The sequence below is a fragment of the Aphis gossypii genome, chromosome X, assembly GCF_020184175.1.
Source record: "Aphis gossypii isolate Hap1 chromosome X, ASM2018417v2, whole genome shotgun sequence".
NCBI lineage: Eukaryota > Metazoa > Arthropoda > Insecta > Hemiptera > Aphididae > Aphis > Aphis gossypii.
Window position 1 is genome coordinate 7,707,163 of NC_065533.1, and position 26,294 is coordinate 7,733,456.

The 26,294-nt window shown below is 28.8% G+C and overlaps 2 protein-coding genes across 11 annotated transcripts in view; both read right to left on the reverse strand.

Moving 5' to 3' along the window:
* Positions 1–1,120: 1,120 nt before the first annotated feature.
* LOC114127797 (uncharacterized) lies at positions 1,121–4,970 on the reverse strand. The gene is made up of 6 exons (XM_027992123.2): positions 4,738–4,970; positions 3,560–3,834; positions 3,144–3,458; positions 2,655–3,070; positions 1,700–2,018; positions 1,121–1,362 (listed from the first exon to the last, which is right to left on the reverse strand). Exons 1-6 carry the CDS (start codon positions 4,838–4,840, stop codon positions 1,210–1,212), a joined length of 1,581 nt encoding a protein of 526 aa, XP_027847924.2. The 5' UTR covers positions 4,841–4,970; the 3' UTR covers positions 1,121–1,209.
* Positions 4,971–16,120: 11,150 nt separating this feature from the next.
* Positions 16,121–26,294, reverse strand: part of LOC114127796 (proteoglycan 4-like) — a 32,608-nt gene continuing 22,434 nt past the window's right edge. The window contains exons 3-6 of one of the 10 annotated variants that reach the window (XM_050207443.1): positions 17,897–19,817; positions 17,087–17,816; positions 16,925–16,963; positions 16,121–16,846 (exon numbers count right to left, since the gene is read on the reverse strand). In XM_050207443.1, the coding sequence (XP_050063400.1) occupies positions 16,424–16,846; positions 16,925–16,963; positions 17,087–17,794 (1,170 nt within the window). In that variant the 5' untranslated portion in view covers positions 17,795–17,816; positions 17,897–19,817 and the 3' untranslated portion in view covers positions 16,121–16,423. Of the gene's footprint in view, positions 17,817–17,896; positions 19,818–26,294 lie in introns of all 10 variants that reach the window. The other 9 variants (XM_050207442.1, XM_050207441.1, XM_050207440.1 and 6 more) reach the window with 9 other exon arrangements.

Below are 26,294 nucleotides of genomic sequence, written 5' to 3' on the forward strand. Positions count from 1 at the left end.
GGTTAAATTTTAAGTTTAAAACATACACCAAAACGCAGTTCACACACCGTGTTTGAACCGTTTAAAATGCACTGTTTAAAGAAACCGACACTGAACAATATAAATGCTACTCGGGTAGTATTACCGCTAAAATTTCCGGATAGGGGAAGTCACGGGGGAAACGTCCATATATCATACAGAATTTACGAGTATATACTAATTTAACTCGTTAAAGTAATCCGATTAGTAAAATATAGTGCTGTATTTCATTAAAAATGTGAATCTGAATATTTGATAGGTATCCAACTATGGTTCCTAGTATAGTAATAATTCCACGAAATGTCTGAATTGTCAAAAAAAAAAGAGAATTAAAATAAATGTCTGTTCTAAGTATTGTGATAACAATAATTATTTACTATCTGTACTCTGTAGATACCAACAAAAACATCAGAGAAATGTTCCAAGAAATGTTTGTTCAAACTGATTAAATTATTGCGATTCTTCAAAATGTTTATTTAAGCATTTTAAACCAAAAATAAAATAAAAGACTTTCAATCAATATTTGTTTAAAATATTGGAATTCCAACAACTATTCCCCATTTTTGATATTCCAATATAAAATACGACAAAGTATTAAGTTGGGTAAATTAAATTAAATTCTATATTTTAAATAATATAATCGTATTATGAAATATTTAAGTATTTCATTTTAAATATCAAATAGTATGTGTAGATACAGCCAGAGGCGCAAACTAATTTAAATTATGGGAGGGGGCAAAATAAAAGTATTCAATACCCACCTATTAAAAAAACATTTCACTGTGCTCATTTATATATAAATAATAATAAAATGTATCAAATAAAAATAAAAAATATAATTTACATTGTGAGATAGCAGTATGAACGGGGCAGTTCCCCCTCTGTTCCCCTAGATTTGGGTATAGCCGTAAGCCGTATAAAATATAGATTATTTAGGACTTAACTATTTTAACCAGATGTCTAGATCTTGTTCTTGCAAGAACACATGTGTTAGAAAAATATAATCAATACAAATTAATAAATGGAAAAAAATTGCTTATACATATTATATAGTTTTAAAGTAAATTATTTTCAGAAATATGAAAATCTTCGAATGCCAAAATATGTTTATGACGAGAATATTACATTAGATAAATACGCTGTTTTATATGCTGTTAAGAATTTATAATCGACATTCTTAATTTAGTACTACTATAGATTTATCGGCATAGTGATTAACCGTTTAAACTTGTACATTGCATTCATTCTTGTTGAAACGTCGGGCATGAAATCTAAAACTTCCATTATCTTTTGTTCAGTTCGCGTAACATGTATAGCATTAGTTTCAAAAATCATTTTAGCCACCTTCAAAAAAAAAAATAATAATAATAATGCAAATAAATTAATTGGACGATCATAGGTATATGGTAGGTATGTATGATAAATCGTTAATTAATTAATTTTAATGCATTAAAATGGTTATATTTAGTTCCAAATTATCACAATAAATTGAAATTATTTTAATTATTATTTTACTCATTTATTACTAGTTATATAATAAATTCCTACCAATTACCATCTGAATTAATTGTTTTATTTTTATTCACTTTGCAGTTTGTATTATTACATAATTAAATTTTACGTTTAAAATAATAATTGGTTAAACAACTGTCAACTATTATGATAATTTTATGTTACAAACCTTTTCCAAAAATATTAAGACTCCGGGCACTTGGAGTTTGTACGCAATTGCAATAGCTTTATATAATATGTGACAGCACTTGGGTTTATTGTCTAATTGAAATTCAATCGATACGAGTAAAATTAATGCGTTCACAATCCACGTTTGATTTTTAATTTCTTTAGCTAGTTGTAAACATCTAGTGGCTTTATTTCGAGCATTTTTAAGATTATCATAGCCCAACTCCAAATAACATTTAGCTTTTTCGTAATAAATAAAACTCATTTCCATCGTCGACTTCGATTTTTCCAAACGAGCACGTAATTTTTTTAGAGTTCTTCTGTAAAATAAATAGTGAATATTATCACAAATAATTGAAAACATTATTAAAATGTCCATGTTTATATTTATACATATTTTGAGTATGATCGTATCGGATAATACGTTATAATTTATAGCGTTTGGTAACACACTGTTCTCTTGTTAGTAGTTATTCAAATTTATTAATTACTCGTAGGTAAATAATAATAAAATACATGATTTGAAAAGACGTGAATTTATTTTGGTAAGTACCTATAAAAATTATTTATAAACTCCAAGTGTCTTATTAAAAGTAAATCATATTATATTTTATCAGTATTTTTGAGTCTATTATAAATATATTATTAAGTCCTTATAGAATTCTTATCAAAAGTGTAATGACTGAAAACTTTATATAAGTATTATAATTTATAATTTTTAATACAAGTTTAAGATTTCAAATAATTAGTAAAAAAAAATATTATCTGTCACAAATAGTTACTAGGTAAGTACTAGCAACCTCAACATATTTTTGATAATTATTTTTTATTTAAAGTGATATTATTTATGCCTATGTATTTGTCATAATGCAATTATTCGAGTTCTTTAAGGCTGGAAACCTTATATTAATATATTATTTTGATCATTTATAAAAATTCATCACATGCGGTCGTACTTAGGATTTATTTCAAATGGTCCAAATAATGATTCCTGGAGTGGTATGTTAGTTTTAGTAGCTCCTAAAAAAATGAGCATTCTCCGATGATTTTTTTCTATGTTCCACCGATTGATGTTTTGAAACAATACATATTGCGCCATACCAAAACATTGGTAAACCTTATCCAAAATAATGTCGGATTCATAAGAATTATTCTCCATAAATTCTATCATTAGCTCCGTTTTTAATTTAGCTTCTTTAATTTGGTTTTGAATAAGTAAATAAGTGATAAGGTTTAAGTATTTACAAATCGTAAGATGTGTCATATCTTTTATAAGATTTGAATTATTAATTTGAGTTGAGAGTCTATCGCCTTTCATTTTAGGTTTTTCACATCTATAGATAAATAGCTGTTTTCTTTTATACAATTGATCCTTTAATAATTGAAAAATTATAAATATTATTGATAGTCAAAAATAAATAATTTTATAGGCTTATTGTATTTACATATGCTACGTCTAATGAGTCAACAACTTGTTTCATATTATTTAATAATTTCTTTTCTGCCTTGTAAAACGGCGGCCTAGGACCACCAGATTCAAGTACTGCTTCAAAAAACCTTTTATCTTCTGCTAAACGACCAAGATAAAATGATTGCTTTTTTTTTTTGCATGTAAGTTTTGTTTTAGAAAGTACCGAATTCAAGGCTTCTGTGTTATCCAACCCCCCTAGCTCTGCCAACTTCATAACTGTATTTCCCAAACAACGTTCTTTATATTTTTTTTTACTTAAATTTGTTGAGTTGTTTATTATTTGTGACAACTGAAATTATTATTTATGTGTTTTAAACTTATCTAATTGGTTAAAAAAATAATAATAATAAACCCGCTGCACAATTTTGTATTTGTACAACTAAAAAATACCTTTAGAACTCCCAATGTAAAATCTATAGGCTTGATCTTTTTTTTTGATATGTTTAAATATGTTATTAAACTTTTTTCAAATTCGTCATTTTCCAGCATTATACTTGCTCTATTCTCCAAGACTGATAATTTATCAGGAAATTGATCTTCTGCTAGCATATGATTTGTGTACGCCAATTTTGGTTTAAACAATTTCTGTTGACATTTGCTTAGAAGGATTCTAGTGTCTAAATCATTTTTGGACACCGCCAATACTTTCTCACAGTATTGAGCAGCTAAAATATAATTATACTTGAAAGTTTTTATAAAATCAATAAATTGGTAAAAAATTTATAGGTATACGCATACATGTTATATTATAAATTTAGGGCCCAGATTTACATGCATTTCTATATTTTTTTCAAACAGACCATTAAGTAGCTAGATAAGCTACAAGTTTAAGTTATAGTATATAGATTTGAAATACAAAGTTTTATTTTGCATATTTTTTTTTTACATATTTTGCTATTTTTCGACATGTACCTACAGGCTACAGCATATTTCTGTATTTTAAGATTTTTCTTTGCATATAGACGGCATTTAAATGCATATATGTATTATTTTTACCATATTAATTAAATAGGTAACGTATAATATAAATCCGTATACCTAACTATAAAGTTATACTTATAGTCAAAACAATTTATGAAGAAAACCTTATCTTTTCTGATAATATGTTATTTTAGTATATTATAAAATTTTGTCGGGACTAGTTATTTGTAGTAATCTGTTATTGAGAAGTTTTCGTGACCAACATTTTAGTCATGTCTCTTCGTTTTTATCGTGATTCGAGTGCGCGTTATTTTTTTCATTAAATGTTATTTATTTATATTTAAAATGCTAAAAATTAGTGCAATAACGTCTAGTAGGTTCCAATTACCACTGAAAATTAATAATACCTACCTAATATAAAATAATTTTATTAAAAATAGTGAAATTAAAGATATTTTTAGCATATTTTTTATTTTAAAAGAGTATATTTTTATGTGATAAATTCATATTTTATATTGCATATTTTTAAGGCTTTTAAAGCATATAAACTCGGGCGCTAAATTATTCTATATATATATGTATAGGTAACTCAGTTACTGTAGTTTGCGTAGCATAAATTAATTATTATTAAATTTAACGTAATTTACCTATTTCATAATTATTTTTTTGAAATTCTCTTTTAGCAATAGATTTTGTAGCCCATATCTCATTAAACCATAATTTAGGGCCTGTATCTTCATTACGGAACATTTTGTTAAAAATAAAATAGTTGTAAGATTAATATATATCACTTAAAACTGTTTGAAAATTGAAAATTTTGGAAAATTTTGATGAGAAACTTAAAATATTTTATTTTGTTGTTTTTTATTATTTTTTATCTATTCAATAACATGGCAACAATTTATTGCATATCATATAACATAATAACAATACAATTTATAGTTTGATAGAAATGTTATTAAATATATAACACATTTTTTATTAAGATGATATCATTATAAGGGTAAAAACTTAGTAAAAGTGCCACATAAACTTTTCATATGCCTATCAATAGAAATATATCTAAAATATAGTCACAATATAAATATTTTTTTTTATTTGTGATTTAACTCAAAATTTTAAGGAAATTCGTCAAAATCTCGAAAATTTACAAATTATTTTACAATTTGAAATTCAAAAAAAATTTTCTTTTTTATACCTTAAATTTGAAAATTGAATAGGAACAAGTTTTTTTTATCTATAATACTAATAAAAAAAAATTATCAGATAGTATAGGTAATATTAGTGTGTTTTGGGTAATTAAAACAATAGATATGTTGTAATTAAAAAACGAATAACTGTAGATACTTAAAAGATTTTCGCCAAACGCCTATGTATTATTGCTTATATATACGTGTTAAAATTTAAAATTATTTTGATGTCCCCGTGAATAGTTTTAGATTTGATCTTCGTCTGCGTTAACAACTAATAAAATAATGTTTTCGGATTATAACAAAATAAATAATTATGAATATCATTTTATAGTTTAAATACCTATCTACGTATAATTTAGTTCAAATTTGAACTTCGAATGCTTATAAAAATAATCTGTTTGTTTCAACTAGCATTATGAAAAACTTAAACTATATTTTTCAACCATTTTTATATATAGTGAATAATTTTTTATCAATATTTATAAAAAAAAATTCAAATATTTATATGTATACTCAAAAACAGAAGAAATATTTTGAAAATTTATTCAATGCATAGAAAATTAACAGATAAAATTTGGTTGATATTTTAAATACATCTAGGTATACAGTTATTATAATTCGAATGTACCAAAAAAATAAAATCGATTTTATCAAAAACTGGATTTACATAATGAAATTCCCGTTGTTCCTTAATAATTGTCGTTTGTTTTTCCCAGTAATTTTAAAAAATAGGTACTGGTCATTTTAATTTTAACCTGTTCAAAGTATAAGCTAAATCTAATCTACCATCGAAAACCACCCTCATCCATCAAATTTTTAGATTGAACCCCTTTTTGGACTACAATATTATCGTGCGTATACACAATATATTTATTCGATGAATACAGACATCGCATATACACATGAAATAATTGTAAAATCAATACATTCATCGACGATGAATCATTTTTCATTGGTCCCCTCTGAACTTAAACATATAAACAGGAAATAATATTTAAGATATAGGTTGACAAAGGCACCCTAACCGTGTGGGTGTGTGGGTGAGTCTGCGCCGTATCGTAACGAGAAGGGTAGAAATGATCTCAGTTTGCGAGTAGGTACCTACATCGAGGAACATATATACTATGTAAAAATAGCAGTTATTCGTAAAATATAATATTTAACATGGTAAATACAAATGATAAACAGGCTATATATAAGCGAGGTTTATTGCGGAGGTAACGAAAACAAGTGATAAGCTGACTGTTTAGTGTTTACTGATAGGTACGACATAATTATGAAATTTATTTACGGTCAAAACGATCTGAAAAGAGATTTTTATAATCAGGAGTACTTGAAATACTAAACTGTTAAAAAGTCGATTATTCATTTAGTAAATATTTTAATAAGCATTTAAAAAAAGTTTTGACATAAAATGATTTCTTAAATTTTTAGTAAATAGTTTGCTCTCGCGGTATCTCCTGCAGCCTTCGTACAACTGCGTAATTATTATTGCTTTTTATTTTTGATTTTCGTCGTATCCACGAAAAATGCTTATGGCGTTATGTACACATGTATAATATATATTATATATTATAGATATGTATGTATCTACATACTGTATAATATTACAGTGTTATACAATATGGGTACTCGAGTGATATAATATATATATTATATTAAATATTTTGCTGTAATAATACATTCGTACAACGAACGTGCTCACTGCAGCGGTAAAATAAAATAATAATATATTGGTTTGTCCTATTTTTTTTTCTTATGAACTTTAATAAAACACGAGACGTGTAGGTTGGTGATGCGCATACCCAACGCTGCTAAATTCTTATATAAGCCGTAAACAATAATACTGTAAGTCAAGGTATCAACTATCAAAGTATCAACTATATACGATCATCGAAAGTGTAGACAGTGTAGTACATAATATTATCCAATAATATTAAAATACTGAACATAAAATTACAAACGGAAGTAAATTATATGATATTTAAAAAAAATAAATATTTTTTTATGTATATAAGTAATGCGCGTATAATATGTCATGTATGGCTACATGACGCGGCGTACATTTAACCCGGTGCATTCGAATTGCATGCCATCAGTTGAAAGGGTCTGTCCAAATCGCATGTCACCTCATTGAGAGGTTTGTCCGAATTACATGTCCTATATAATTTTATTTATGATGAAATAATTTAACTTACTTTTCCACTGAAAGAACGGGCTTTTGTTACATTACACTCATTACAGTAAAATATAAAAATATTGGAGAAGGTGAAACTGTTAATATTAAATAATATTAAATAGAAAGACTGTAGTTTAGTATATTAAAGTAAATGTATTTTACATTTGTGCATGGTACCTATATTTTAAATAAATAATTATAATAATAATATAAAATTTGGTGGAGTTTTTTAAATAATAATAATAATATTGTATTTATAGATAGGTAGTCACATTACATTTGAAAAAGCGTATTATATAATATGTATAATGTATATACCTAAATACAGTTCAAAATAAAAATAAAGTTTAAAATATTTCAATTAGAAATTAATCATTTGTAACGACCATATCATAGAGCATTTCTATACACATGCATTTTTTTTTAAATTATAAAAGTTCAAAAAAAAGTTTAAGTTATAATGTAATTAGTATATTGTCGATACACGGCATGCAATTCGGACAGAATCCTTTAAGAAATCGCATGCAATTCGGATGGATCCCTTTACCGTCTACAACGAATGTGACATTACTGTATATTTTATTTTTACCAGTGGCGGCTCGTAAATAGGGGCGATTGGGTGATCGCCCCTCTTCTAAAATTATCATTTATTACTTATTTATAAGTTTAATATCAAATTTAAAATTTATATTGTAGTATAATATTGTCAAAAACTTAAAAATAAAAGTTGTGTTTCCTATATTTACACTAATAAATATTATGAAAACATTATCAGAAAATAAAATAAATCATTCAACACTGTAGCGTCTGTAGCTTCTAAGAATCGATTACCAATAACAATTTTCCGGGACTCGCGAGCAGCGAATGTGATGCTTGGGCGATGTTGAAAGTCGCTCATCATAATAAGATTGATCGAAATACAATAATTAAGAAAGGGAACACAATAATAATACTGCCGCCGGGGCGATGATTTTAATCGCCCGATATGTGCACGGATTCCGAACTTGCGTGTGTTTATTATTTACTTTGAGCGGTTGTAACATAATAGCTAAATAATATATATAATAATTTTTATGTATTAAATAGATTTAATTAATTATCTATTATTAATATTATTTGTGTTCGATACTTTTCATAAATAAGCAATTTTATATCGTCCTCCCACTTTCAAAGTACACGAGCCGCCACTGATTTTTACTTTGAGTTTTTGCAAAACACGAATTTTTTGGACATGTAAATTCAATCACAGTATATCATGCTAACTTTTGAAATACCTATTTAGGTATATGCAAAATATTTTTTCCCCGTTTTTCCGTTTTTTCCTATACATAGAATATAATATTTACAAAGTAATAGTTATTAATAATAATCCTTAAAAAAAGGTGTTTATTTAAGCTGGCCACAAATAGAGTACCTATAAGTAAATTATACGATGAACAATATATACCTATTTTCTGTGTAGGTATACTTACATTATTTTAATTTAATTTCGTCACTATTAGTGAGTCCGTGATCCAATTTATCATTTTTGAATTTACTTGAAATTGACATATTTAATAAATTATAGTAAAAGATATAATTAAAAATTTTCAAAATTTTTGTTTTTAACCACAAAGATTGTAGAATTTAAACTAATATACAGTTATTGTTATTATTGTTGGTAGAACACGATTCCGTACGGTCCTTATATCAGCGTACGGAAACGTGCACATTTTGAGACACGCGATTCCGTACGTTTTGTACCCAAGAGTTTGATGCAATGTTACCAGATTTCCATACGGTATTAGTCTATTTGACTTAGGTCGGGGCTAGACACGTCGTTTTCCACCGCATTTCGTAAGCTGCGTATTCCAAATCGTTTTTCGTCGAATTGGAAGTTTATATCGGAGTAGCTAATATAGTTATACACGACGGAAGTTATACGCCGCGTTGTAATCGTTGTAATTGTAATTAGAGCGTTTTACATACGTTTCGCTTATATTTAACTATAAGGGTCCAAACACACGATTATATTTTGCCGGCCGATCAGGGCTGTTCCTCTAAGTACAGTGTGCCGGAGCCGGCGTCCGGAGTACTGAGTGAACTTACTGATATCAGCAGCGAAAAACGGCACTGTCAATTTACCACAATCTAATTCTACTTATAAAAAATCGGACTGTAAATCCGGTCGTCTGTTTAGTTACATTTATATACTTTATACGTACAACAGTGATATATACCTATCAGGTAAGTTTCTGTTGTATATCATAAGTATATTATAAGTATTTATCAAGTATTATATAATTATTATTTTACAATTTTACAATTTTTTTTATATTTTAAACGAATTGACTATAAATATTAAATAACGACGAATAAAATATTTGTCAAAAATTTGTAACAAATATCAAGGTATTAAATTACAATTATTTTTTTACATTTTTACAATTTTACAATTTTTTATACTTTAAACAAATTGGCAATATATATTAAATGCGGCAGCATTGCACAGACAATCGTACGTAATCGTGTTCCTAAAAAGGTAAAACGTACGAAATCATGCTTTACCGATTATTGTTTTATGAAAATATCCAAAAGTGATTATGATAATAATTTTAATTTAAAATCTTCAAATATTATCAAATTTGAATTACAAGAAACTACCTAATATATAATATAATAATAATATATAAGCACAGAAAACAACTCATTTAATTTTAATTCTTCTGTTATAATTTTTTTTATCATAATTAAAGGTTGTTACTTTTGCTCTTTATAGTTTTTCTCATACCATGGACATACAGTAGAAATCGTTTATGATGACGTTCAAGGAACCAAGGAAAATAGGTCATAATAGATTATAACCGTTTGTCGTTATAATCAAAATGATGAAAACAAGTTGTAACTTCAATAGATATAGAAAAAAAGTAAAGATAAAAACATTTAAATGAATTAATTAAATTATTATTTTAGAATTAAATAATGTACAACATTTTGTTAAAAAAATCTGTTGTTTTAGATTGAACTTTGTATAAAAACCACACTCTATTTTCTTTCTAGTTCTTCAAAATGTGTTTTTGGACTAAATTTAAATACGAATTTTGACGAGATTTGTCAAAATCGTAAAAGACTACAAATAATTTTTTAGTTAAAAATTCATAAATTTTTTTTTTTTGAATCTAAGATTTGAACATTTTATTCAAGATTTTTTTATAAGTTACTAAAAATCATAAAATCTAAAAAGTGTTTAAAGACAATTATTTTTTACAGGCATTTATAGTTTTAATTTGAAGGAAATTATTTATTTAAACGATAAATAATAATGTTAAGTATTTTCTTAATATTTAAAAACATTATTCGTAGGAACTTAAACTTGTATACATTTTATTATTATGAATTTTACTAAACACAATAACATTTTTGATTTATTTTAAAATATTATTTTTTTTATTGGTACTATACTCGTAAATCTTGTTTTATGTTGTTTACAGAAAAATGTTATTACATTTTATATTGCAGTATAAGTTGATATAATATAATATACATATTGAAATATACTTATATTATTATTTTAATAATAAAATACTAATAATATAGTAAATACAATATTTACAGAAAAAATATATCAATACCCACTACTTATATAATACTAAAAGTAAAATAAATAAATACCTATATAAAAAATATATAACTCGTCTTTTTTGTACAAACATTTTAACTATATTTAGGGACAGTTATATTCATATTTTTTTTTTATCTGGAATAATATATTTAAGAGGATGTTTGGTATTGTATTCTGTCTACATTTGTATATTAATATATTTTTCAAATAAAAGTTGTTGATATAATTTTTTTAAATTTACGTACCAAATAATGATTACTGCCTACAACTGGTGTATTTAGGTTTAATTAACGAAAATTTAAGCAAGCTGTTTGCAGCTGTATTCAATTAATTATTATTAGTGGAAGAGTCATATGCCTGACCCCAAACAATTATTCCACGTAATTCGAAATTGAGCGTTATATAATAAGTCGTTTTAATTATGTATTAAATATATTTTTTACGTCATTAAAGATAAAAAAATTATTATATTGATCCCATTTAATTTTATTATCCAGTATTATACCAGAGCAATACATTTTTTTTAGATTATATCTATATTATTATACTGTTTGATGAACTAACAAGTATTTTATACATCGAATCAATTTCTTTAGAATATTAATTATAATAAAATAAATGTATTTTGATTTATTTAAATTTAATTTTAGTGAATTATTATCAAATCAGGATATTGTTTTGTTTATTACAATACACAATATTAGAACTTTAAAAAAAAAGTGAATCAGTTGTTTTTATCTTGAATCGAAATATCCGATCATCAGCTGCAAACCACACTGTTAACATTATTATATCAGTATTCAACAGATCATTAAATATATAATAAAAAGTATAGGACCTAGAACTTTACCATGTAGTACACCATATTGTATCTGTAATGGTAAAAAATTATTAACCTGAATTATTTGTGGTTTATTTATTAGATATGAACTTAGTAAATCGTATTTATTAAATTTTGACACTCCGACCATAATAATTTAGGTAATTTATATAAAAATATTAATTTATGATTTACATATTATGCAACAAATCTAAAAATATTCCTAGAACTTTGTTGCTATATTATTTATGGTTTGTATACATATAATAATTAATTTATCAATAGAAAATAATGCATCATCTATATAGACCAAGTTGTATTTTTCATTCATATCCGGATCTTAATTATTATAGTTATTAGCAGGGGTGTTTCCATAGGGTATACTACATAATATACACCGTATACTCTCAAGATTTTTTTTCAATAATATGGGTATATTGAGTATGCTCTCAAGTCTCAATCGATTTGCAATTTTAACTCTCTAGATATTTTTACAAAATGTCAAAATTATAAGTATACTGCATAATATACTCAAATCATGTACAAAGGAAAAAACAAAATTAATTTAATTAAGTAATTTTCCCATATTTACGTCAATGATTTATGAGCTTATGACTGAAAAAGTTATACTCTTTAGATACATTTTAATATTTCTAAAGATTGACGAAGTATAATATAAAGAGGTTTATGTAAAAAATCTGTTGAACATTTTTTCCATATTATTGACACGCGCTCTTTACCAGCTTTACTCTTATAACCCATAAGAAAAATATTTTTATTGTATTAAGTGTTTATATTTTGGTGTTATGATTTAGTATACTCTCGAAAAAATTATTGGGAACACCTCTGATTATTAGCATTTATTATTACACATTCATATAATATTATATAATTATGCATAAGCTCATAAAAATATAGATTTAAAAAAAAACGACGAATATTTTATTAAACTTAGAGTGTGGAAAATTGTCATGTAAAACTGTAAATGTATCAATTAGACACCTAGATATAGGTACTACTAGGTATAGTAGATATACTCATAACTCATAAGCATAACCATTTTTAAATATAGTTTAATATTTAATTTGATAATTTTAAAAACACTAAAATTATACTTAAAACCCATAAATTTATTTTGTTTTCTGCGTAGCCGTAATACGAAGATCGAATAATAACCAGACGGCACAAAGTGTACGTATTATAACTAATAATTAATTCTTATATTATTACAATATGTAGGTATTTTGTTGATATTCGTCGGATTATGTCGTTATCGATCGATTCACATGTCACATGCTATGATTAATTATTAATTTTAAACAATATAATATTATATAATATTATACAATATTATATTTATAATGTTTGTAGATATACGATACCACTGTATAATGTATGATTAATACTTAATAGTGTATATTATAAACATTATATACGAGTATAGGACATAGGTATATATATTAATATTATTATAGTTATTATAATATATACCATAAGTTTTTCTTGAAATTTAGTTTTGGTGTATCATAAAAGTGTAATCGCCACTGATTAAATAACAGAAATAAGGAGGTACATTCAACATTGTGAGAACAAGCCCAATTGTCTTCTCAGTGTTAAAGATCGAAACATTTTTTCTAATTTATGGAATCATGTTTATACATATTTTTCGACTTTTGATGTTTTTAATTTTGTTTTAGTTTTTTGTTCTATTAATGTTGATAAAACATTTTTTGTTCAGTAGAAAAATGTAAAAATTGAATTGAGTTCCACATAAGTAGTTGAATAATGATTGTATAAATACAAAATATACCCAGAACTCAACTCCCCTTCAGAAATCGAAAAAAAATATTTATAGCCAGATTTAAGTTTATTATATTTTAATAATTAATAATTATACAAATAAGATTTCATACCTAACTATTAAACAAACATAATATACACATAACTCTTAAAAGGACGCAACACCCGCGCATGTGTTGTCTCCGTCTTACAAAGGCGTAACATGGTAAATTTACGTTCAGCAGATCACTTTTAGCTTCGTTAGTTTAAAAATTAGAGTGAATAGACATATTATGAAACTTGATGGTAAGAAGATTATCTGTGTTTGTATGTTGCCATGTTGGTTTTTACGGTAGTTAAATTTTTAAGTAAGTTATGCGTATATGATATACCTATTACCTACCTATAGCGTAAATTAAAAATGCTCATAGCACGCTTAAAAACTGAATAATTGTGAAAAATCAACATACAAACACAGATAATCTTCTTACCATTAAGTTTCATAATATGTCTATTTACTCTAATTTTTTAACTAACGGATCTAAAAGTGATCTGCTGACCGCAAATTTGCCATGTTACGCACTTGTAAGACGGAGACAACACATGTACGGGTGTTGCGTCCTCTTAATTTATATATTAATAAATATATTATTACAATAGGAAGATACAAAATATGTTCTTTTTTGGAATTTGAATAAATAATCATTAATTCATATAGCTTATACCTATGTACTTATTAATTACTTTAATATTATATAAAATTACCTACTTACTTCGTAGTTTTTACAATAAAAATTATTTTAATATAAAATATTATATAATTATTTTTCGTGCCCCCCCCCTCTAGAATAAAATTTGAAAATACCACACTGCATATTATAAGTATACCTACATGTATAATCAATCTTAAATCACCACTTCATGCGGTTCACTTACCTTTGTACACAATGCTTCCCCTGTTTACTCGTTGTAATACAATAGTATTGTGAACAGCGGCTTGTTTCGATGACACTGCGACTGCGCCTATAATGCTTATATGATAATAATAATATTATGTATTATAGTTGTCCGGTTTTCTTGAAAAAATCTGTTGTGTTTGAAACAGCGGCGACCACATACCTACCTATATGTATTGTACCTGTCGGAACACCGTATTGTATGACGTATACATTATGCCTTCGTATTATTAATATTATTATTGTTGTACACTTGTACAACAACAACAACAATAATAAGACTGGATAGTCTGGATATACTACCAAAAAGTCCTATAGGCAAAAAAGTCCGAAACTTAAAAAGTCCAGTATACCTATATATAATTAGGTAAAATAAAAATACGATGTGATACACAATCAAACTTCCAATTAGTAAAAATATAAATTGTAACTATAAATGATTTATCTAACGAAATTTAGAAAATTATCTTATAGATAGATGCCGATATCGCTGACAATATTAAAAATATAAACACTGCTTAGCTTTTGATTGCATGTAATAATCAAATATAGGTACTGTCTATTGCTTTTATCTTAATTATCTGGTGTGTCGAGTTTTACTCGTTAGACTATACATCCGATATTGTTAATATACATAAAGATATCTATAGTCGCTGGGTATATCCACCGTGTATATAATATACCGTATGGGTAACCGAACAGTTTTCAATTTTGTCAGTTTAGTTCGACATTTTGTTGGTTAATAATTTAATTACCGTAAAAGAATTTTCAGTAAAAGTTGCTCATGATATTAGAACAAGACCAAGATAAAAATTATAATTATTGATTTTTTTTTAAATATATTATTTTTTTTTATGATAATTAAATAAGCTATTTTTTTTTAATATTGTTATATACCGGGCTTTTTTTTTCCGCGATTCATAACACTGATATCTCTTTGACATATAATATATAGTTAGTAGTAGTATAATAGTTTAATACCCATGTAAAGTAAATACACGAAATCACGGTGTACTTAAATTATGCGTCGACGTTGGCCGATATGGCGAATCGGATTAACTGGTAAAACCGTTTTTTCGTTTTGAATTGTTTATTATAATGTTATAAAATACTTACCTAACTACCGAATACAATTCAAAAGGACGATTTTAAACGTGTACTCTGTATAGAATTACACCGCTTTAATAATAATATTATACCTGTTGCAGTACACAATACAACCGAACGAACACCGTACACTGCGTGTCTGTGTGAGTAAGCGCATAATAGACTTACGATAATAGGTAGGTACCTACGCTGTGAATTATTACTGTCGCAACAGAAATTCTACCGATACGTATAATATTATTTTGACCTTAAAACACGTAAACTCAACAGGAAAATATTTAAACGCGCCATCATTAAATATGATAATATTCTTGTAATAGTATGGGATAGGTAAACTATATAGGTGAAAAAAAAATCAAAACGACGATATAAAGAACAAGAATATTTTAGGTATAATAAAAAAAAAATTAATAAAAAAACAATAATAATATTAATATCACTACGTACACATCGGACGGACACAATTTTTTATTGTGTCTATAAAACAATGCCAAACGTATTATTCTAATATAGTCAATATTTTAAGTAGAAAGTTAAATTTTTTTTGTTTATTATTGAAAAAAAAAACATGATAATAATAATAATAATACAAAACTTTTATGACGTGTTATTAATTATTGCAGTAAACATTAAAAGCAATTTCATAAGAATAATACATTTAACATTGAACTATAAGTTGAGCGAAATACCTTAAATAATCACATAGTGGAGCATCCTAAGCACTGGATGGTGAAAAGCAAACATCGCATCCCGGGTCCATCATGGTTGTTGTCGTCCGCTTGTTGGCTGGACGCGCGCTCGCACTTTTTACACCGACCATCGCGTATTTTGCACTTACCTTTGTGCTTCTTGTCATTACCGCCGTCGTCCTGCTGTTTTCCATCCGACTGCGTCTGACCGTTCGTCATCGGTTCCACCTGAATCGCCAAGTCAATTGCCGCCTTAGATGTGGACGGCTCCGGTTCCACCTGAATCGCCAAGTCCATTGCCGCCTTAGATGTGGACGGCTTCGGCTCCTCCTGCACCACCATATCCACTGCCGCCTTAGATGTGGACGGTTTCGGATCCTCCTGCACCACCATGTCTACTGCCGCCTTAGGTGTGGACGGCTCCGACTCCTCCTGCACTGCCGCCTTTGATGTGGACGGCTCCGACTCCTCCTGCACTGCCGCCTTTGATGTGGACGGCTTTGGCTCCACCTGCACTGCCGCCTTTGATGTGGACGGCTTTGGCTCCACCTGCACTGCCGCCTTAGAAGTCGACGGCTTCCGCTCCACGTGCACCTCAACCTGCACTACCATCTTTAACGGCTTCGGCTCTTTCTGAATTGCCGTTTTAGATGTGGACGGCTTTGGCTCCACCTGCACTGCCGCCTTAGGTGTGGACGGCTCCGACTCCTCCTGCACTGCCGCCTTTGATGTGGACGGCTTCGGCTCCTCCTGCACCGCTACCTCCGCTGTGGCCTTTAACGTGGATGGCTTTGGTTGCAATGGCGGGGGAGGGGGTGGTGGCATTTTCGCCTTTTTCGGTATTTTCGGCGGTACGTTTGGGTTCATGCTGAGCGCTGTGTAAAATTGCGTCGGCAACGCGGGATTTCCGTAATGGGTTCCTCCTACAGCGGTACTGCGGGCAAGTGCTTCTACAGACGCGGGGTCGCGTCTGTAGTGCTGCACGCCCCGACTGGTGACCGTCAACTGTCCATTTAGGAGCGGCTTCGGCTTAAGATTCGGCTGGTTCATCTTTATTACCGGTGAAGGCGGTGGTGTAGGTGGCAACGGTTGCTCTAGTAACTCGGCGAGCGCAATCAACGGGTCAACATTATTCCTAGGCGGCAGAGGTGGCTTCGCATTCGAGCGATTCGACAATTCCATCTGATATTTCACAACGCGCTGACGAACCAAGTACGACGGTCGTGGAGTTGGATCATAACCTTTTTCCAAGTCGAGATACATCACCCTCGGCGGTTGCGGGTCGAACCGAACTGTTTTCCGTTCAGAATTGCTGTCTTTACGTTCGCGGTTTTCGTAAGCGACGTCGACACGAATTCCGTCTTCAGATCCGTTGTCCATTTTCAAAACGAAGTGCCAAACACTAAACGAAAAAATAGAATTATATGTTTTATAAATAATAAACACTAGTTTTTTGACGAAAAAGAAAAAAAATCGCACTACCTGCCCTACACAATTGTAACGGTCCGGAGACGGTAACATGCACGTCCAGAGACTGTAGAACGACTGACATTTGTTCACGTCCGACCGTTATAATATAACGCTGCATCTACTGTATTTTTTTTTATTCAATATAAGGAATCGATCCGATTGGTAGGGACAGTTATCGACTTCCGTTATCATGATTCGCGACATCGCATCCGGCCGGACAATGTACGTTTTCATATACTTTACCTGTTGTCTAACTACCTACCTATCTGTGTACCTATTCATTTGAACCTTTGGACTAGTGTCGTATACTTGGTGCGAGGTGAGGGGTGAGTGTCGATCCTTCTTAACAATTTTGTCACTGCGCATTCATTACACGATGTATACTATATATACAATATACACACACACACACACACACACACACACACACACACACATATATATATATATATTTAATTTAGTCCCTTCACCTTGTTGCCGTATTAAGCCATGGTGAAACCACCTGGAGGTAGATTTTAAGAAGACGTCAGCGTAATATTTGTTTTCTCCCTCATACCCACGCGTATTATAGATAAAACGCTTTCACTTATTAAAATCGTTTTTTTATGATTAATGAGTTATCTTAGATTAAAATCACTTATTACATATATAACAGAGAATAACATTTTTGAGATTATGACATATTGGTTTTATATTTTATTTTGTATTCGACTTTCAAAATAAAAAAAAATAAAAAACGATTCTGCGTGAATACATAAGTGTCTATATATTGCGTATATGGACCATAGAGAGAAAACAAACAGTGCGCTGCAGACATCATCATAAACATATAGGTATATCGTTTATTTACACTATAACAATTTTCCTCTGTTGTTTTTGAACAGCAAATAGGTATCATTTAATTTTATTCGCTTTCCACACATAAAAAAAAGAAGAAAAAAACTGTCATAAAATATTAAAATAAATCTGGAACGTCAGATATAATTTTCTGTTAGTCAGTCACAGGCTTGTCGATAATCTTTAAATCTATAGGTACACAAAGGCGTACTAAAATAATTACCTCCTATCCAATGTACAACATTGCAAACCATAAATACGAAATTCAATAATCATTCAATAAATAAATACGTATAGGTATGTATTATAGGAATTCGGGTAAGTAAAAAAATTATAATTTTGTATTAAGATGCGTATGCTGCATACGATACGCGCGTAAAAATTAATAGTTACCTATTCGAAAATATTATTAGGTACTACCGAAAATAAAAATATATTGGGCGTTATGTTCATTAAAAAATAAAGGTTCTCGCACATTGGTCACTGAGACAATAGATAATTGAGCATGCATCACATTATTTACACTACCGTGAAAAATAATACAATCGTCTGCCGATACAATATTTAGATGACAAAAGCAATGACAGCAAATTTATTAAATTTCTGTCATAATAAATTGTTTTTAATCGAGATGAGTAATATTGTTATATATACATAACAGAACAGCCTTTTTTTTATATGTACCAAATTACTGATGACGACACTATTAGACTTTTTTTTTTAATTTTCCTTTCACAGATCTGTCCCAAATATTTCCACGAGTGGACTCACGTTGTGCATTTTTTCGTTTGAGATGTGAAAGGGGCGGTAAGTGTTGTCGACGTAGTGTCGAGTATATCATCGACGTCGACGACTCGCGTACTCGCAAGCACCGGACCGTAGCGCGTGAACAACACGAGGCGGCGGAGACAACAGCTACCTGTCGCTGCCTGAACACTCCCCACGGCCAACCGACACCGACCATTCGATCGTAGGTAGGAATATCGCCGCACGGGACTCGTGATCACGAACACGTCGTGCGTATACGTTTTCCGAGGGGGAAACAACACACTCTCCTCCCCGCGACCATCACCTGTTCGAGACCAGGCTACCTGCTCTACGCAATGTTTTACATTTTTTAATCGACATAAATAATTCACGGGCGTATACAAAATTACTGCAATTGACTTTGTTAGATTTTACTTAAAATGATTCAATAATTCAATGTAACTGCTGCGGTGGACACGAGTAAACACGGAAATGTTATAATATATACGCGATCGTGTGATGTATATTTAAGATGACGAAAATAATACGCAAAAATAAATATTTATTAATCAGACGCGAAAGTAAATATTGGCCGTACACTAAATCCTTACCACCGTATATTATTATTACGTGAACATTGTTATTGGCGTATGCATCCTACTAATTTCGTCCATCATATTATTATACAGTCTGATAGAGCCCGCGTGCAAAAAGGAAAAGTTCAACACCTCATTTTGACTTTTTTTGCTTACCTATATATAGGTAATTAACAGATATTGGTTTTATCGGATCAAAAAAAAGTATATTGTATGATCGAAAAATTATAATTAGTAAAAATGTTGGTAAACACTTTTCGTGTCTTTAGAATATTAATATAAATATAATATATTTTTTATATTACTAATTTTTTTCCACAACCCTCTCCAGGAAGATATCCCGTGGACATGGTCTGCAGATCTAGGAATCTCGCTATCTACCCTACCGTGGGTAAATAAAGGCCGTATATCATTTGTGCATCAACGCTAATTATCGTTTGCGTATTGTCCGTTTTACCTGTACCTAATTATCATACATCAAATGCGCATCAACATGCTAAACAAAAGAATTGTATAAAAAATAGTTTTTAATTAAAAATGTAATGATTTTCATAAATCATAAGAATTATAGAATAAATAAAATAAATTGAATTGTAGTCATAAAAAATAATAATTAGGTATACAAATACACATATTGAAATTAACACTTTTGTTGGCATATTACAGTTATAGGTATAATTAAAATATAAGTATAAATATAATTTAAATAGAAATAAATTGAAAATAAATATTATATAATAAAATAGTTTTTGATTATCATAATATTATTATATATTTTAAAAGTTAAAACAACTAACCCTTTTGGGTATAGGTACACTGCTTGTTTATTAAATTATATTGTTAAATAATATTGATGCGCAAATAATGTAAAACCTTTTAGACGGCTGATGCGCAAATGATATACAACCCACAATAATCGAACGATGCGCAACTGTCTTATGAAAAAGGTTAAAATTAACAATAGCGATGCGTAAATGACAACCGGCGAAAATAAAATCGTAATAAAATATCGGGGAATAGTGTAGGAACTTACATATGTACTTTAATCTATTGCGTAGGAACTAACATACGTATTTTGTTTACCTGCTAGGTCTCGTGTAGGGACTTACATTAGCACCCAAAATATCAACTATTTACTAATTAGTAATTACCTCGTCATACATTAAACCAAAAAATTATAATCATAGGCGTGCAGCGCAGAACTTAGTGTTATTAAGTGTTGCTGAAAATTATTGATTTATATATGTGTTTAAGCTTTAAGAAAAGAGCATTCGCATACTACAATAATAGCAATTTTTCTCCAGTCTTGAAAATTTATTTAATTGATACAAAAATGTAATTTCATAAGAACAGTTTTTTTTTAAAGTTATGATGATTATATAATAATACATTTAATGATAGCAGTTAATAATAAAAAATGAAGTTATAAGACTCAAAGTCAATTTTAATTATAATGCCAAACGTCTTGTAATGTATATTTATACTAACACTACTAACTATAGATAGTAAGAAAAATAAAAGTTGTGAGTGAAAACTGTAAATATTTGCAGCCCGTATATAGGAGTTGTTATAGCATCCACCGCAACACCCGTGAGCACGCCTATAACCATAATCTTGTATTATATTATAATATAACGGATGGAAATTGATGACATTGACGCGCGATGGAAATAATAATTCCTGGAAAAACTGATTAAGTCAGTATAATACATAATAATAAGAATTCGCGGTCTTACCAGCAAAGTATACGAATATGACACATACAATATTACATTTGGTTAAATGCATTTTCATCTGTTATTTTAGATACTGGGCGGAGCGATAATGTGTTTTTTTGCAGGTAGCAAAATTACTTATATTTTTCAAAATAACCGGGAAAATTAATAAATCAAATAAAGAAAACAGGTATTTTTACTTAAAATCCTGTATCAATGAGATTGATTTTTTTATATATAACATAAAAACAAATAATTGTAGATTATTGATATTTCTATGTTCAACAATTAATATTATTATTAGTTTTTTCTATACACACAATTAGTCAAATTTGAAAATTATTGAATTATGTTAAATTTTTAATTCCTACAATACTATACAAATCTAAAATTGATTTAAGGTAAATTATATAAGGTTCAACTTAATATTGATTAGTGAAAAGCAAAATTCTAAAAAAATATTATACATTTTTTTTGTACAAACATTTTTGATGTCCAAATTTTCAAATTGAAATATTATATTTAAAAAAAAACTACGAAATTCATTGAAATCATAAAAATATATAAATAATTTTTTTTGCATAGCTATTATAATAATAATTTTTGAAGTTAAATAAAATATGTATCTGGTGGTAATAGATTTTAACAAGTTATAAGTTGGTTTCTTTAGACTTAATCAGTGGTACGTAAAGAACGTAATTGGATAGGTGAACATTTTTTTTAGTTCGCTGCTATTATTTTTACTTCTTATATACAATTTTTGTTCAAGAGTAAAAAAAGTTAAAAACATTTATCACAAAATGCCATATACGTTTTTCCATATTTATAATTTTATAAACATTATTCGTGGTGACTTGACATTTAAGGCCATTATTATCAAGCTATAATCGACAAATATATAAACGATATATTTAAATTTAATGTTAAATATTGTCTATTTGTACAGTACAAATTGTACTATGAACTTTGTTAGGTAGGTAAATATATTATATCCTTTAATCGCAATTGTCGCGTTTCGCGATAATATTTATTATACGACTGTCGCGGCTATCTGTATTTATAACAACATAATTTATGAGTCAATATTCAGTTTCTCTTCGACATCGTTGTAAATCGAACTCTGTACTGTCGCCTATTTATTATCATTATTGAAATAAAATACTTTGGTAAAATAAAACGAAATACAGTTCACTTTTAATTATACAACAAACCTATTATTGTTAGTATTAGCTTTTGAGGGAATAATTGCAGGCGGTACTTTCCTATAATATAATTTGAAATATAATAATCAATAAATTATATGCGAGTATAGGTAATACAAGTGAATAGAAAATAGAATGACAGTAAAATATTTATTTTCGTGCTATACGAAGAAGAAACGTATTCATGTGAAATTATTTATTCGGCTATTAAATATACGCCGTTATCTTAAGACTTGAATAAAATCACTAAAAAAAAATAATAATACCTATAATAGGTATCTGGTATAATTTAGTGGTTTAATATACAGATTTTATATTATTATATTTGGAATAAAAAGTAAAAAATATTGTTGGTTTAAATGAATAATTCATTGTTTCGAGACGCATTATTTATACAAATAGACCATAATACGTCAAACTTTAAAATAATATTATTTTCTACATTTTTGTAATGGATGATTTTACTCTAACATTACTAAAAAATTGATTTTGTGAGAAAAACATTTGTCTATATCTAATGCGTGTGGGTTGTGAGCTAGAGAGGGAAAATAAATAGTTCGCTGACATGCTCTTAAATTATAATCGATTACTAAATACAAGTTATTAGTCACTATATATATTAGTCACTTATAGTATAGTTTATCTTTTATATCATCATTATATTATTTATCAATTATTATCTGTATAGTATGTATTATATTATTGACCTTTATAATGTTTACTGTCTAATGTCTATACGCATATACTTATTGTACGATTGGGATCACGTCCGTTTTATTCTAAAGAATCAATTATTATTGTTATTAAATTAAACCAACGGATATTTATTCAGGACTGTGTACGTGTCGTTTTATAAATGATAAATTATCTTCACACTCGGGACCACAGACATAAACTCTGGCGGTAATTTAATTGTATTAAGAAATATTAAGGCTGTACATTTTTGTACTTAGACCTATAACAAGAATTTAATTGACAGAAACCACTTTTACTCTATAAAAACAATAACATACAATAATTTTCCTGAAATTTCAGATGTGGAGAGGGAACGCAGTAGCGTGTGGTGATACCTATATTTTAAAGCTTGGTAAGTATAAAAAAAAACTTGATTAACAAAAGTTTAGTATGAAAAAATCTATTTCTAAAAATAATTATTATTATTATCGCTCTTTGCGGCACTTCTAACTGTTGCGTTAAACAGTAAGCGGGTCGTCCTATTACATCAGAAAACGACTACTGTATAATGATATGACCAGTTAGTAATCGAAATACCCGCCGCTTCTGTAAATATAAAGCAATTATTTTATTTTTAATATAATATAACACGAATAATGGATTATATCATTTTCTAAAATAGAAAGCTTGTGTTACAAAATTACAGACGAGGAAAAGCGCAGGCGCTGGGGCCGTGTCATGTTGCTAATTTACATATTGTAATAAGTATAATCAAATACAATTCTTATTTACATTTTTCAGCCGCTTTAGTATGCAGGGTTGGTAGTGGCGTTAGCCCCCTCCGTATTGGCCGTATCAAAATGTGTTACCTATTAAATTTATTTAAATTCAATATTTTTGTGTTATCCTATATGTAAATTTATTGTTGTATTATTCTTTGTCTTTTGTTTTTATAAAATAAATTTATAAATTGTTGGTAACAATATTAATATTATTGTGACCGATGCAGTCTATGAAAAAAGTATTCATTTTATAAATTAACAAGGAATTATTACAGCATTAATAGTATACTATTATACGTACACATATAGTCGTATTCACAGTGGGTATCTATAAACAGTTAAGTTGTATACATATTTTTAATCCGCCCCTTCGGTTAATATGTAGGCTGGATCCGTGCCTGGTATAGTATGCAGCTCTTACCTCGATTGCCCTGACCGTATACCCTGTACTGGTTGAACCACTAATCTCTATCACCGTTGTAAACACGTCTGTACAACCATAATCGAGAAAATAATAATACAATTAATTTACTCTGAATCCCGCGTATACATAATATATTCGCATTATATGGTCGTTATTATAATAATTAATAATTTGTACTATATTTTTTATACGTTTTTTTTTTCTCTCACGTCTTTCGGTCAAACAAAGGGTAATTATACGCTCGCTTTTATTGTTCGCATTTATTTCTTCGGGTAGAAATGGTAGAATAAATTAATTTTGAATATTAATATTATGAATAATAATTATTATTATACTCCTACAAGCGGCAGGCAGTAACGCACGTCGCCGCCGCCGCCGCCGACAACGAAGCAGCAGTATTGCGGTACACGTATAGAGTTATACAGTGGTGGTCGTAAAATTAGTTGTGGTGTGTGTGTGTGTGCGCTCAAGGCAAACAACGCTCGTCGCTACGCAACGACACGGAAAACTATATACCTATTTTATTAATTAAATAAATTGATACACTTTCGAACTTTTCTCATTATACGGCTCATCTGCACACCGAGTATTTGCATTTGAGAAATAAATCATGAAAAACAGTTCTGTAGAACTTCAGATACCTTTAATAGCTGTACAAAGAAATCACCTCACGTTTTTATAGTATAATATTATATAAAGATGCTGCATGCAGCTACAGTATCAACTGTATAATAATTCCATTTTAGAAAAATATACAGCTAATGAGCATAATCGCCCTGCAGATTCAATTAAGTGTAATTATTGTTCACTTTTTTGAATTATTTACGTTTGAGTAAATGTATTATTTGTAACTGTTTTCAAATATTGAAAATGACGAAATAACAGAAATGTTTAACAAACGATTTGGCAACGTCGTATCTTCTCTGAATCGTATGCCGTTGAAAAATCAAAACCGGGTTCTTTGTTATTTCGGCACTACACGATATCGTATCCTACGTACAAAAAAAGTAAAAATGCATGCGCGATCGAAATCCCCAGATTTTTACGCCGGTTTCGGGTCGTGGTCCTAAACAAACAATAGAACCGTTGTCGTGTGGATATAATATGTTTGTGTAAAAGTGATGAAGATAATAAATAATGGGTCATAAAACGTATAGAAATCGAACCACAAGCCGAATTTATAAATGTTTACATTTTATCTTGGTGACATATTTGGGTCTCGGGATGACCAAATCACGCACATAATATATATATCTCACCATAATAGTCAATATAACAATATAATATATAAAGCGTTGAGTGCGGTTAGACGTGTGAAGTATTTTTTTTTTTTTTTTGACCGACCATACGAACGAAACGGCGAGAGGACAGAAGGATTATCTAGACACTATACAGAAGATCGATTTCCTTTTTAAATGTGGCGAACACATGC